At 42.2% G+C, this 16,368-nt stretch overlaps 1 protein-coding gene across 1 annotated transcript in view; it reads left to right on the top strand.

Annotated features, from left to right (window-relative positions):
• The window catches only part of LOC120859354 (collagen alpha-4(VI) chain-like), a 104,585-nt gene that overhangs the window by 74,732 nt on the left and 13,485 nt on the right, over window positions 1–16,368 (top strand). The window contains 4 exon segments of the mRNA XM_040235499.1: window positions 1,056–1,091; window positions 3,940–3,976; window positions 7,305–7,319; window positions 7,554–8,044. Coding sequence (XP_040091433.1) covers window positions 1,056–1,091; window positions 3,940–3,976; window positions 7,305–7,319; window positions 7,554–8,044 — 579 coding nt within the window.

Genomic DNA, 16,368 nt, shown 5'->3' on the forward strand with positions numbered 1-16,368 from the left:
TTAGCTTCAAGTCCTTACACAGTATGGTATTTACTAAATATAGATAGTTTGACTTAAATGTGGGGAAGATGTTAGAGTGCCTAAAGATTCATGAATCTGTCTAAATGCAAAAATAATACATAAAGTTCACTGGAGAGTGAGCTTATCATTGTAAACAAGATGAGTGACAACATTTATGCAAAAACCAGAAAGAAATCCTAACAAAATATGACATTTATAAAATCTTTCCTGAACTGACAATGTTACAGGTCCACAGATATTTGTAAAATTCCCTGGAAGGTCATTTGGTATGAAAGAAAAAAACTCGAGGTGATTGTCATTTTGCTTTATGCTTCATCCTGTGAAGCCAAACTGTCATCCATGAAGGAAGGTGCAGTGAGTCAGCAGTGGGTTGAACCTGGGGGCCTTCACTGCAGTTTAGTGTTTGCTGGAGAGGTGCACAAAAATCTTAAAGATAGATTAAAAAATCTTAAAAGTAAAGGACTACCATGCCCATTTTACAGATGGAGAAACAAAGGCTGAGGAGGTTATAGTGAACTGCAGGAAGTCACAACTGACTACCTCACAGAGCCCAAATAAGAACAAAGATCTTCAGAGTCCCAGGGTGGCTAGAGTTGGGCAGGTCTGTTGGGACGGTTTCCAGGGGAGACTTGTGTGTGCTTGAGAACAGATAGGGTGGTGGTGGTGGGTGGCAGCGGAGGGAAAGGGGAGGGCTGGGGTCCACTTTAGCACTGCCTATCAGTGGTCCTGGAATCTTGAATGACCTTTTCCTGATTTTAATCCTCAACTGTGGCCTGGTCTCAAAATGACCTGGTCTCTTAAGGGTCTTTCTGTAGCATCTCCCTGGGAACCCTGAACTCTGAGGTCTGGGACACCTCTCCTAGGCACTCTGACCTCCTTCGTTATGGAGTCAGTCAGAATTTCAGGCCCAAAAGGGAGGCAAAGGGTGGTCTCTGTACCTTGGTAAACTTTCTCAAGTTCTCTTGCCAAGTCTTCAGAATACTGTGTTGGGCTTCCAAGATCTTGCATTTGAAACCCATTTCTGTCTTTTCCAGGGCATCAAGGGTCCCAAAGGTGTGGTAGATATGATGGTAGGTGAAGATTTTTTTTTTTTTTTCATATTTTCAAGGATCTTTCTTATTTCTTCAGACATACAAAGAATAGTTATTTTATATTCTCTATCTGATTATTCCAGTATCTGAAATGGCTACAGAATCTGTTGTTTCTTCTGGGTGTGAAGATTTTAATTTTAAACTTTATTCTTTTTAAAACACAAAAATTTCCACCTTCACAAGAGAGAAATCTGTAAAGATTCTTTAATTCCTTCTCTTGTAAGTTCTCTTGATACTTTAAAGTTTATAGATTTTACTCTAGTTGCTTCTAGCCAAATCAAGTAAAAGGAACAGAATAATATTTTATATATTTAAACAATATTTTAAAGAGTAAATAATATTTAAAATCTGGATGTTTTTGAGTACTACTGGTTGGTATGAAAGGAAGACTTTGAGGTCTACCTGGGACGATCCCCTGGAGAAGGGAAAGGCTACCCACTCCAGTGTTCTGGCCTGGAGAATCTCATGGACGGTATAGTCCATGGGGTCGCAAAGAGTTGGACACGGCTGAGAGACTTTCACTTTCTTTCACTTTTCACCCCTGTGCAAAAAACAAACAAGCTTTTTTGGTGAAGCTCAAAAATTGCTTATACAGTATTTATCTTTCTCTTTTTGACTCATTTCACTCTCTAACACATATATATGGAATCTAGAAAAATGGCACTGAAGATGTATTTGCAGGGCAGCAGTGGAGAAATAGACATAGAGAACAGATTTATGGACAAGGGGTGAGGGGAGGAGAGGGTGGGATGTGTGGAAAGAGCAACATGGAAACTTACATTACCATATGTAAATAGATAGCCATATGTAAATAGGTAGCTGATGATGTAGGGAACTCAAACAGGCTCTGTATCAACCTAGAGGGGTGGGTGGGGAGGGAGATGGGAGGGAGGGTCAAAAGGAGGGGATATATAGTAGCTGTTCTTCTGTCCTTTCTCTTCTCTGCGCCAGGGATCAGACCAAAGAAATGGTGAGCTCCAGTCAGATATTTAGCAAAATTTCCAGCGGGCTATGAAGGGGATTCCTTGGCACATTTTTCCCACTGCTCTTTCCTCCTGTCCTTCAGCTCTCTCCCGGAACTCAAGCCCAGCCAAAACTAATAAAGCTCAGGCTCTGAGGTCTCATTACAAAAATTCATTGAGAGTCAAAGCGGTAGATAAGAGGTAGACTTGTTAAGATTCAGAAAAAAAGCGCTGCACTCTACAGGGTACTGGCCATGGAATTCGGCCTGGCTCGCTTTTGCGAGAGGGCTGAATTCATATGCTAATGAGTGGGAGGATCATCCCAGCCATTGGGGAACTACCCACTCCTCCATCTCTTTCACCGTGCCTTGGGGCTGTCCTGCCACCTCTGGGTGTGTCTGTTGGTTTATAGATTGGGGATTAAGGTTTACTTGAATTTGACTTGTCATCTTGGACCCAATTGATTTTAATTGGTTTACATTATACCCTTGTGCTATGTCATTCTTTCAAAGGTTGTGCTCTGCCCTCTTCCCTCCTGTTTCATGATCTTTTCCTGAGCCCCATCCAGACCCACAAGGTTGCCTCTACAATCTTCTGGAGAGACAACCAGAAAATAGCTGGCCTTGGGAGAGAAATACTCTATAATATCCAACCCCCTAATCCTACCTAGTACTGGTCACACTGGAGACCTTGGGGAAGCCCAACTCCAGTCCGGGGGTCCCAGGAGATCGTCATGCCTCGACCTGCCCAGGGACCCAATTCTCGGGAGGCCGTCACGCCTCGGCCTGCCTGGGGATTCGATCTCTAGGAGGCTGTCATGCCTCAGCCTGCCTGGAGATCTGCACCCTGACCTGGGGACGCCTGGCTCTCAGGTTGCAACAGTTCTGGGTAGGATACGGCTTCCCTGGTGGTGCAGAGGTTAAAGCATCTGCCTGCAATATGAGAGAACTGGGTTCAATCTCTGGGTCGGGAAGATCCCCTGGAGAAGGAAATGGCAACCCACTCCAGTATTCTTGCCTGGAGAATCCCATGGACGGAGAAGCTTGGTGGGCTACAGTCCACGGGTCGCAAAGAGTCGGACATGACTGAGCGACTTCACTTCACTTCATGGTTGATTCATGTTGAGGTTTGACAACAAACAGCAAAATTCTGTAAAGCAATTATCCTTCAATAAAAAATAAATTAATTAAAAAACTTGCTTATAGAGTATTTATAAGCCAACACATAGTATAGCACAGGCCACTGTGTCTTAGGGCGCACCTGAAAAGGATTTCAGCCTTATGATTATTTTTCATGTCCCAAGTACAAAAGTACAGTGGCGGGAGGTAGGGGAGGGCGTGGAGCAACTGGGGAGCAGAAAGTAATGGGGTCGATTGGAGAAGAGGACAGAGCAGAGAGGAAGGGGTCAAGGCAGCAGTGAAGGTTTCTAGGGGAGGTACGGAGGGCGGAATGTCTTGGCTCTCACTCTGAAGAAATGTTACAGGAGTCCTGAATGTAGAGACCCAAGGATGGAAGGCACTCCTCTGCTTTTTGTGCTTAGATTCCTGGATTAAACTTCTTCAAAGTCAAATTTGATTCCATTCCTTTGTTAAGCAGATAAAAAAAAAAAAAAAGAAGGGATCCCCTTATCTTCCTGTCTGTAATAATATGGGCAGTGTATTAGATATAAAATATTTAAAATGTCCACTGGGATCTAGAAATATAACTTCTGGAAAGTTTCATCTGCTGTGACAAATTTTGTGTTTTCTGTTGTGGATTAAAAAGCATCAGATAGGCACTGATTCCTTATAAGGTTTCTAAGTCATGAGGTTGAGGAGGAATATGCTTCAAATTAAATACTCCCTATTGTACCATCTTTCTAACAGCCTTGTGAAATCATCAAGTTCGCTCGTGAAAATTGCCGTAAGTTGTTACAAAGCCTCAAAAGGAGTCAGCACCGTGAAGTGGGGATGGATCATGCTCTGGGAGCATAAGTCACCTGGGATTTGGAGAAGCATGGTCCATCCTGGGAAGGTCTTATCATTTATAATATATTCGGCTCACTTCCCCCTTGGGTAAGTAACCTTCTTCAACATGATCTCAGCAATGAAGTGGATGAGATGGAGAACAGTATGGAGGTTCCTTAAAGAACTAAAAACAGAGCCACCACACTATCCTGCAACCCCACTCCTGGGTGTGTATCTGGAAAACCATACTTTAAAAAGATACATGCACTGTTCATTGCAGCACTACTTACAATAGTCAAGACATGGAAGCAACCTAGATGTCCATCGAGAGATGAATGGGTTAAAAAGAATGTGGTATTATAGTGAAGTGGTCGTATTAAGTGAACTAAATCAGACAGAGAAAGACAAATCTCATATGATATCCCTTACATGCGGCATCTAAGAAAAAAAGTTACAAATGAACTTATTTACAAAATAAAAATAGACCCACAAACATACGAAACAAACTTACGGTTACTGAAGGGGAAATGAGGAGGAATAAATTAGGAATTTGGGATTAATATACTACTATATATAAAATAGATAACCAACAAGGACCTACCATGTATAGCACAGGGAACTATACTCAATATTTTGTAATAACCTACAAAGGAAAAATATGAAAAAGAATATATATATACACACGTGTGTATAACTGAATTACTTTATTGTACACCTGAAATTAACATGACATTATAAATAAACCATACTTCAATAAAATGAAGTTAAAACACATGAAATGGACAAAAGGCATGCTATCTCAATAGCGAAGAAAAATTCCACTACAGCATGGCGCCTCAAGCAATGGTAACTGCACATCTGCTCTTCTTGGTGCTTCTTAACACAAAACAGGCAAAGAGAAGCTCTGTTCTCTTATTTCATCCATTAAACAAGGGAGATCAACAATGAGCCTTCAGTAACTAATGGGTCCTTTTAAATTGACGTTTGTGTTTTAAAAATGGAACTACGAATCAGCAAATCTTAAGTAATGTTTGTCATGTTCCCAGATTGAAATTCACTGACTGTCTTCCATGTACTCCAGGATATTTGCACTCTATAACATACAGCAGCAATTTGCACTCTATAATATACACCAACAATAGGAAATGAACATTAACTTGGCAAGTTGCTTAGTTTGGGTTTTCTCCAAAACCATCCCACCCCTCTTACACTAATTCTCCCATGTTCTGTCCATTCCCATTCAGTTGCTCTTCAGAAAGATTCTGGATTTTTTTCTCCTAGAAATCATAAAGAATAATACCATTATCTTGACCACAAAGGAAAAAAGTTTCAAAGTTAAAAGTGAAACTCCTTTTACATTCAGAAGCATTGTGAAGTAAAAAACAGAAAAAAAAAAGGGGGGGGGGGAACATATGCAATATAAGCCATGAACCCAGGGAAACACCCTAACTTCCTCACTCTATCATGTTGAAACATATAAAATCACTGCTACTCAATCATTTTCACCTACAAAAACAGACAGTTCATAATTTGCTAAACCTGAGTGTAAAAAACTCTTTTAGATCGAAAATGGGTCAACCACATGAGTGGAGGATTCAGGAAAGAAAAATTGCAATATACCTGTAACAATGGTTGACTTCATAAGCAGTCAAAGAATACAAATTAAAATAAGATATTTTTTTTGTTTCAAATTGGAAATATTTTTAAGATGAGAAAAATGTCCTTATCCAAGGTTGAGAAATGTAGGCATGTCAATTGGCACAACTTTTCTGAAAAGCCACTGGACAATATATTTATCAAGAGCCATAATTGTAGAGACTCATTTGGGGCTGTAATTGGACAGACATGCAAGGTTCAAGTATCCTCATCACAAAGGGATGTGGGCATGAGACATCATAGTTCTCCAGATGATATTGCTCTAAATTTACTGACGGAAAGAATAGATGTTCATCTATTAAGTCAAAAAAGATTCAGTATAGAACATATCATAAGCTCCAACTCTTATAAAACAAAGCATGTGTTGTTGCTGTTTAATTGTTTCTGACCCTTTGCAACCCCATGGACTATAGCCTGCCAGGCTCCTCTGTCCATGGGATTTCCCAATCAAGAATACTGGAGTGGGTTGCCATTTCCTTCTCCAGGGATCTTCCTGACCCAGGGATTGAACTCAAGTCTCCTGCACTGGCAGGTAGATTCTTTACTGCTAAGGCACCATGGCAGCCCCCAAACAAGTTATACATATATACACATGTATATGATAAATTAAGGGTGATTTTAATTTTTGTTTTCTAGTATCTTCCATAAAAATATATTGCTTTAAATGCTTGTGTACACACATTTATACATAATATGTGCAACATATTAATAATTGTTATTAATAATATATTAATACATAAATTAATAAACAACAATATAGTATTAATACTTGGGCTTCACTAGTGGCTCAGAGAGTAAAGAATCTGCCTCAATGTGGGAGACCCAGGTTCGATTCCTGGGTCAGAAGAACCCCTGGAGAAGGGAATGGTAACCCACTCCAGTATTCTTGCCTGGAGAATCCCATGGATGGAGGAGCCTGGTGAGCTACAGCCCATGGGGTCACAAAGAGTCAGACATGACTGAGCAGCTAACACACACACTATTAATACTTAATTACTAACATTACTGTGTTTTATTACAGATATGGTTTAAGATAGTACATATGTGTGTGTGTATATAGTTTCCGAGTAGCTCAATATATTATAATTAAGTTCAGTACAGTGTGACTCAGCTCAAAAGCAGGGACACAAACATAGTTCTTGAATCAGAGCCTGAGACATTCAGTCTGGAGTTGGTGGAGTGTCATGGTGCTCAGGGGTACAGGCTCTTTATTATATAACATATAATAATATAAATTATGTATTATAAATTTTCCTATTCTGGTGTTGGGGCGGGGGTGCTGTTTCCCATATCGCTTTATGAACCAAGATGTCTGTCAAGCTTCACCGCCAGCAGGTAAAGGAAAGGAAAAGTATACTTTTTTGGAGTGAGATGCTATCCCACTGAGAAATGTGGTCTTTGTTCCAGGCAGCCACATACCCAGTCAGAGACTGGGGTTCTTTTACTATGGGGAAAAGGGGGGAGTGGATATTGGAGAGCAAGCTGAGGTCTCTGCCACCCTCAGGCGGGAGTCACAGAGGCTTGGATTTCTCAGAGGAGATGGTTTTCATATTGATGCCGGCAAACGTGTCTTTGCCTATGTCAATTAACAATGTCCTCTTTTCTCTCCCAAATCACTTCCCTTCCAGCCTGTTCAGCAGGAAAATAACATTTGTTAATATTCATTCCGGCCTTCACCCATGTATAGGCATTACTGCTGCTACTGCTGCTGCTAAGTCACTTCAGTCATGTCTGACTTTGTGCGACCCCATGGACTGCAGCCCACCAGGCTCCTCCATCCATGGGATTTTCCAGGCAAGAGTACTGGAGTGGGGTGCCATTGCCTTCTCCAACAGGCATTGCAGACAGTCCTAAATCTGTCTCCGCATGTCTAGGTGTTTCCAAATGCCCAGCGTTCCCGACTGAGGTGGTCTTCGCCTTGGACATGTCAGATGACGTCTCCTGGTTGGATTTTGAGAGGATGAGAGACATTTTACTGTTTCTGCTGATGAAGATGGAAATCAGTGGGAGTAACTGCCCCGCAGGTGCGTGGGTGGCCATTGTCTCCTACAGCAACAGAACCGATTACCTGGTTCGCCTCTCTGACCGCAAGGCAGGGCCCGTGCTCCTGCAGGCGGTCAGGGGGCTGTCGCTGGCAGGGTCACTGGGCAGCCGGCGCCTTGGGGACGCCATGAGCTTTGTGGCTAGACACATATTCAAGCGCGTGCGTGTGGGCTGCCTCCTGAGGAAGGTGGCAGTGTTCTTCCAGGCGGGCCTGACCCGGGATGCAGGTTCTATCAGCACCACCACGCTAGAGCTCAGTGCACTGGACATCACTGCTGTGGTCATCACCTTCACGGAGGACCACAACCTCCCCAATGCCCTGCTGGTGAGTGGGGGACTGAGGCTGGGCAGGGGTCCAGGGGTTAATGCTTACCTTGTGGGGAGTGAGAGCTGGTCAGGGGAAGAATTCTCCAGAAACTGATGTATATGTGTGTGGGGGAGACAGGTGCAGGGTTAGGGGGATGTCTCATTACAGACTCTGCTGCCAGCGTTACTGCTGGTGCCCAGGGGCCATCCTTGGAGGGCCATGCTGTGTGCCTTTTAAAGAGTCTTATTGAACTCCCCTCAAATTCTAAGGTAGATGTCATTGTAGAGCTCCATTTCAGAGATGAGAATACTGAGGCTTAGACAGGTTAAGTATGTCATCACAGGTCAAATGTCTTGTTAGGTGCAGGCCGATTTTTACCTACCTTAACAGCCTGTGCTTATCCACTCTGCTAACCTGTATGATGAGGTGGGGGGTTGGGGGTGTTCCACTGACTGTAATTTATCTTTGTTTTACTTGGGATATAAAACCCATGGGGGCTTACCTGGTGGCTCAGTGGTAGAGAATCTGCCTGCTAATGCAAGAGACGCAGGCATGATCCCTGGGTTGGGAAGATCTCTGGAGGAGGAAATGGCAACCCACTCCAGTATTCTTTCCTGGGAAATCCCATGGACAGAGGAGCCTGGTGGGCTACAGTCCACGGGGTCTCAAAAGATTTGGACGTGACTGAGCACTCAGCACACGCATACATAAAATCCATATACAAAGTGGATAAGGGGTAGTGATTTTAAGGATACAGCTAGATGGGTTTTTATATGTGTTTTTAAAGCCTTTTACTGTGTGGATCACAATAAACTGTGGAAAATTCTGAGAGAGATGGGAATACCAGACCACCTGACCTGCCTCTTGAGAAATCTGTATGCAGGTCAGGAAGCAACAGTTAGAACTGGACATGGAACAACAGACTGGTTCCAAATAGGAAAAGGAGTACGTCAAGGCTGTATATTGTCACCCTGCTTATTTAACTTATATGCAGAGTACATCATGAGAAACTCTGGGCTGGAAGAAACACAAGCTGGAATCAAGATTGCCGGGAGAAATATCAATAACCTCAGATATGCAGATGACACCACCTTTCTGGCAGAAAGTGAAGAGGAACTAAAAAGCTTCTTGATGAAAGTGAAGGAGGAGAGTGAAAAAGCTGGCTTAAAGCTCAACATTCAGAAAACGAAGATCATGGCATCCAGTCCCATCACTTCATGGGAAATAGATGGGGAAACAGTGGAAACAGTGGCTGACTTTATTTTTTTGGGCTCCAAAATCACTGCAGATGGTGACTGCAGCCATGAAATTAAAAGACGCTTACTCCTTGGAAGAAAAGTTATGACCAACCTAGACAGCATATTCAAAAGCTGAGACATTACTTTGCCGACTAAGGTCGGTCTAGTCAAGGTTATGGTTTTTCCAGTGCTCATGTATGGATGTGAGAGTTGGACTGTGAAGAAGGCTGAGCACCGAAGAATTGATGCTTTTGAACTGTGGTGTTGGAGAAGACTCTTGAGAGTCCCTTGGACTGCAAGGAGATCCAACCAGTCCATTCTGAAGGAGATCAACCCTGGGATTTCTTTGGTAGGAATGATGCTGAAGCTGAAACTCCAGTACTTTGGCCACCTCATGCAACGAGTTGACTCATTGGAAAAGACTCTGATGCTGGGAGGGATTGGGGGCAGGAGGGGAAGGGGACGACAGAGGATGAGGTGGCTGGGTGGCATCACTGACTTGGTGGAAGTGAGTCTGAGTGAACTCAGGGAGCTGGTGATGGACAGGGAGGCCTGGCGTGCTGCAATTCATGGGGTCACAAAGAGTCGGACAGGACTGAGCGACTGAACTGAACTGAACTGAAAGCCCAGTGACCAAGACATAGTTCAAGCTAACTGAATACTTCAGGCATTCTGTGTGTTTTCTCATATGACCTTTCCAGCTTCTGTCACCATCGAATGGTTTCACCTGATCTGGTCTTTGTGCAAATTGAATCCTACAGCGTATCTCTTTGTATCTGGCTTCTTTCACTCAACTTACTCTCTGTTCTCTTGTTCATCCATATAGTTTAATTTTTTATTGAGTAATTTCTTAAAACTAAAGTTTTCTAGTGTATGTATATACCACACTTTATTATTTGCAATTGAAATATAGTTGATTTATAGTTTTGTGTTTCAGGTATACAGCTCAATGATTCAGATATATATATATAATATGCATATGCATATCATATATATATATATGAATCTTTTTCAGATTCTTTTCCATTATAGATTGCCACAAGGTGTTGCATATAATTCCCTGTGTTATACAGTAGATCTTTATTGTTTATCTGTTTTGTATATAGTAGTGTGCATATGCTAATCCCAAACTCCTAACTTATCCCTCCTTCCTTTTTCCCCTTTGGTAACCAAGTGTTGGTTTGCTACATGTACCACAATGTATTCATCGATCTAGTCTCTAAACTTTACTTTTCTAACTAAAACCCATGTAAAACATTCTTATGGAACATCTGGGATGATTTATAAGAATGAAAGACGATTTCCTTCTTAAGTGATTTCAGGAGGCTGATGCATATCAGATTGAGCTATGTTCCACTGGCATTATTCAACTGTTTCTGACCTGCAAAAATGGAAATGTCATATGGTTCAATCTGATAGCTAAAAAAGTCATCTGTACTGGACCATTTAGTTTTCTCTGAAGGTTGGGTGTGCAGTTTGTGTGGAAGGTGAGAGATTTTATTGACATAGCTGTGAATATGCTTCTAGGAATCAATAGGTAAAATTGCAACAGCTTGTGAACTGTTGAGAAGGATGGACAAAATATCTTTAGTTTTCAGAAATAAAGTTAAGATACTGAGGAGCAGTCCCTCTTGCCTCCCAGGACGTCTGGACAGGAATGGGTAGGGGATGGTGGCAACTCTCAGTAACTGTCTTGAATCGATTAGTAAGGACAGAGTGAGACAAGTTGTTATTGTCCAGTCACTAAGTCATGTCCAACTCTTTGCTACCCCTATGGACTGCAGCATACCAGGCTTCCCTGTCTTCCACTATCTCCCAGAATTTGCTCAAGTTCATGTCCATTGAAAGTGAAGAAGAACTAAAGAGCCTCTTGATGAAAGTGAAAGAGGAGAGTGAAAAAGTTGGCTTAAAGCTCAACATTCAGAAAACTAAGATCATGGCATCCAGTCCCATAACTTCATGGCAAGTAAATGCGGAAACAGTGGAAACAGTGTCAGACTTTATTTTTTTGGGCTCCAAAATCACTGCAGATGGTGATTACAGCCATGAAATGAAAAGATGCTTGCTCCTTGGAAGGGAAGTTATGACCAACCTAGACACTATATTCAAAAGCAGAGACATTACTTTACCAACAAAGGTCCATCTAGTCAAAGCTATGGTTTTTCCAGTAGTCATGTATGCATGTGAGAGTTGGACTATAAAGAAAGCTGAGCACCAAAGAATTGATACTTTTGAACTGTGGTGTTGGAGAAGACTCTTGAGAGTCCCTTGAATTGCAAGGAGATCCAACCAGTCCATCCTATAAGAGATCAGTCCTGGGTGTTCATTGGAAGGACTGATGTTGAAGCTGAAACTCCAATACTTCGGCCACCTGATGTGAAGAGCTGACTCATTTGAAAAGACCCTGATGCTGGAAAAGATTGAGAGCAAGAGGAGAAGGGGATGACGGAGGATGAGATGGTTGGATGAGAAGGACATGAGTTTGGGTAGGCTCTGAGAGTTGGCGATAGAGAGGGAGGCCTGGTATGCTGCAGTCCATGAGGTCGCAAAGTCGGACACAACTGAATGAATGAACTGAACTGATGTCCATTGACTCAGTGATGCCATCCAACCATCTTATCCTCTGCCGACCTCTTCTCCTTTTGTCTTCAATCTTTCCCAGCATCAGGGTCTTTTCCAATGAGTCAGCTCTTCATATCAGATGGACAAAATATTGGAGCTTCAGCATCAGTTCTTCCAGTGAACATTGGGGGTTGATTTCCTTTCAGATTAACTGGGTGGATCTCCTTGCAGTCCAAGGGACTCTCGAGAGTCTTCTCCAGCACCACAATTCAACAGCATCAATTCTTTGTTGCTCAGCCTTCTTTATGGTCCAACTCTCACATCCATAAATGACTGCTCTAAAAACCATAGCTTTGACTGTATGGACCTTTGTTGGCAAAGTGATGTCTTTGCTTTTTAATATGCTGTCTAGGTTTGTCGTAGCTTTCCTTCCAAGAAGGAAGCTTCTTCTAATTTCATGGCTGCAGTCACCATCTGCAGTGACTTTAGAGCCCATGAAAAGGAATCAGTCACGTTTTCCCCTTCTACTTGCCATGAAGAGATGGGACCAGATGCCTTGATCTTAGATTTTTTTAATGTTGAGTTTTAAGGCAGCTTTTCCATTCCCCTCATCAGGAAGTTCTTTAGTTCCTCTTTGCTTTCTGCTGTAAGAGTGGTATCATCTGCATATCTGATGTTAATATTTCTCCCAGCAATCTTGATTCCAGCTTGTAATTCATTTGGCCCAGCATTTCCCATGATGTGCTCTGTATATAAGTTAAATAATCTACAGCCTTATCAAATTCCTTTCCCAATTTTGAACCAATCAGTTGTTCCATGTAAAGTTCTGACTGTTGCTTCTTGACCTGCATATAGGTTTCTCAAGAGATAAGTAAGTGGTCTGGTATTCCCATCTCTTGAAGAATTTTCCACAGTTTGTTGTGATTCACATAGTCAAAGGCTTTCTCTTAGTCAATGAAGCAGAAGTAGATGTTTTTCTGGAATTCCCTTGCTTTCTGCACGATCCAACAAATGTTGGCAATTTGATCTCTGGTTCCTTTGTTTTTTCTAAACCCAGCATGTATATCTGGAAGTTCTTAGTATACATACTACTGAAGCTTAACTTAAAGGATTTTTAACATAACCTTACTAGCATGGGGAATGAGTGCAATTGTCCAATAGTTTGAACATTCTTTGGCACTGCCCTTTTTTGAGGCTGGTATGAAAACTGACCTTTTCCAGTCCAGTGAACACTACTGAGTTTTCTAAATTTTCTGACATATTGAGTGCAGCACTTTAACAACATCATCTTTTAGGATTTTAAATAACTCAGCTGAGATTCCATCACCTCTACTAGCTTTGTTCATAGTAATGCTTCATAAGGCCCACTTGACTTTACACTCCAGGATGTCTGGCTCTAGGTGAGTGGCCATACCACCATGGTTATCCCAGTCATTCAGACCTTTTTTGTATTGTTCTTCTGTGTATTTTTGCCACCACTTCTTAATCTTTCCTGCCTCTATTAGGTTTTTACTATTTTTGTCCTATATCATGCCCATCCTTGCATGAAATGTACCCTTGATATCTCCAGTTTTCTTGAAGAGATCTCTATTCTATTTTTTCCTCTATTTCTTTGTGCTGTTCATTGAACAAGGCCTTTTTAATCTCTCCTTGCTATTCTCTGGAACTCTGCATTCAGTTGGGTATATCTTTCCTTTTCTTCCTTGCTTTTTGCTTCTCTTCTTTTCTCAGGTATTTGTAAAGCCTCCTCAGACAACCACTTTGCCTTCTTGCATTTCTTTTTCTTTGGGCCGGGGGCCAGCATGAGGAACTCTGCCCATGGCATTTGGTCACCACCTCCTGGACAATGTTAGGAACCTCTTTCCATAGTTCTTCAGGCACTCTGTCTACCAGATCTAGTCACTTTAATCTGTTTATCACATCCACTGTATAATCATAAGGGATTTGGTTTAGGTAATACATGAATGGCTTAGTGGTTTTCCTTACTTTCTTCAATTTAAGCCTGAATTTTGCAATAAAGAGCTCATGAAATGAGCCACAGTCAGCTCCAAGTCTTGTTTTTGCTGACTGTATAGAGTTTCTCCATCTTTGGCTGCCAAGAATATAGTTAATCTGATTTTGGTATTGACCATCTGGTAATTCCCATGTGTAGAGTCATCTCTTGTGTTGGAAAAAGCTGTGGGAAAGGGATTATTGGAAAGGGTCTGTTGTTGTTGGAAAATGGTGTTTGTTATGACCAGAGCGTGTTTTTGGTGTGGTTCTCCCCTTCATGTATCACAGCCTTGAAGTGGTGAGGGGGCTTGCATAATTCAGTGAAGCTACAAGTGATACCATTCAGGGTCACCCAAGATGGATGGATCATAGTGGAGAATTCTGACAAAATGTGATCTGCTGGAGGAGGGAAACGCAAATCACTCCAGTATTCTTGCTGCAAGAACCCCATGAACAGTACACAAAGATGAAAAGATATGACACTAAAGAAGAATTCCCCAGGTCAGAAGGTGTCCAACCTGCTACTGTGGAAGAGGGGAGGACAATTACTAATAGGTCCAGGAAAAATGAAGCCACTGGGTCAAAGAGCAAATGACACTCAGTTGTGGAGTTGTCTGGTGGTGAAAGTTAAGTCTGATGCTCTAAAGAACAACATTGCATAGGAACCTGGAATGTTAGGTCCATGAATCAAGGTAAACTGGACGTGGTCAAGTCGGATATGGCAAGATTGAACATAGGCATCTTAGGAATCAGTGAACTAAAATGCCTTTTTGTCATGTTGATGAGGTTATTGGAGCAACCAGAGGACTAAAATGGAAGAGTATGGGTGAATTTAATTCAGACGACCATTATGTCTGCTACTGTGGGCAAGAATCCCTTAGGATTAAAAAAAAAAAAAAAAAAAAGAATCCCTTAGGATAAATGGAGTAGCGCTCACAATCAACAATAGAGTCCAAAATGCAGTGCTTTGGTTCAGTCTCAAAAAGGCAGAATGATCCTGGTTCGTTTCCAGAGTAAGCCATTCAACATCACAGTAATGCAAGTCTATGCCCCAACCACTGATGCTGAAGAAGCTGAAGTTGACCAATTCTATGAAGATCTACAAAACTTTCTATGCTTCTCCTAAGTCACTTCAGTCATGTCCGACTCTGTGTGACCCCATAGACAGCAGCCCACGAGGCTCCCCGGTCCCTGGGATTCTCCAGGCAAGAATACTGGAGTGGGTGGCCATTTCCTTCTCCAATGCATGAAAGTGAAAAGTGAAAGTGAAGTCACTCAGTTGTGTCCGACCCTCAGCAACCCCATGGACTGAAGCCTACCAGGCTCCTCCATCCATGGGATTTTCCAGGCAAGAGTACTGGAGTGGGATGCCATTGCCTTTTCCAAAACCTTCTATAATTAACACCAAAAAATATGTCCTTTTCATCATAGAGGATTGGAATGCAAAAGTAGAAAGTCAAGAGGTACCTGGAGTAACAGGCAAATTTGCCCTTGGAGTACAAAATGAAGGAGGGAAAAGGCTAACAGAATTTTGCCAAGACACAAGTTACGCCTTGTTATTTTTATTGAAGTATAATTGACTTACAATATTTTATTGGCTTCAGGTGTGTACAACATAGTGATTCAAGCAATTTTTATACATTACAGAATGATCAGCACAGTAAGTGTAGTCATGATATGTCGCCGTAAAAGACATTGCGTAGTTATTGACTATGTCCCCCCCAGTCTACACTTCACACCTGTGAGTCATTTATTTTGTAATGGGAAGTCTGTACGTCTTAACCTCCCTCACCGACTCCTCTCATCCCCCTACACACCCCTCTCTGGCAACCACCTGTTTGTTTTCTGTATCTATGAGTCTATTTCTGTTTTGTTACGTTTGTCCGTTTGTTAGGTTCCACACATGAGTGAAATCATGTTGTAATTTTGTTTCTCCATCTGATTTGGTTCATTTAGCATAATACCAGCTACTATGGTCCATTCATGTTGTCACATATGGCAAGATTTCATTCTGTTTATGGCTAATATTCCATTCTCTCTGTGTGTATACACATCTCTGTGTGTGTGTGCATGTGCACACGTGCACGCAATGTGTTAGTCACTCAGCCGTGTCTTACTCTTTGTGACACCATGGACCGCAGCCCCCGGGGTTCTCCTGTCCATGATGTTTCCCTGTCGAGAATATGCAGTGGGTTGCCATTTCTTACTCCAGGGAACCTTCCCAACCCAGGAATTGAATCCGTGTTTCTTGCACCTCCCGCATGGGCAGGCAGACGCTCCACCTCTGTGCCACCTGGGAAGCCTATATATATATAGTCCCCTCTGTCTGTGGATATATGTGTAAGTGGGAAAATGAAAGTGTTAGTCACTCGGTCATGTCCAACTCTTTGTGACCTCATGGACTGCCTGCCAGGCTCTTCTGTCCATGGAAGTCTCCAGGCAAGAATACTAGAGTGGGTAGCCAGTCTGTTTTCCAGGGGATCTTCCTGAGCCAGTGATTGAACCTGGGTCTCCTGTATTGCAGGCAGATTCTTTACCATCTGAGCCACC

This window comes from Oryx dammah, unplaced genomic scaffold (genome assembly GCF_014754425.2).
Source record: "Oryx dammah isolate SB20612 unplaced genomic scaffold, SCBI_Odam_1.1 HiC_scaffold_2, whole genome shotgun sequence".
Lineage (NCBI taxonomy): Eukaryota > Metazoa > Chordata > Mammalia > Artiodactyla > Bovidae > Oryx > Oryx dammah.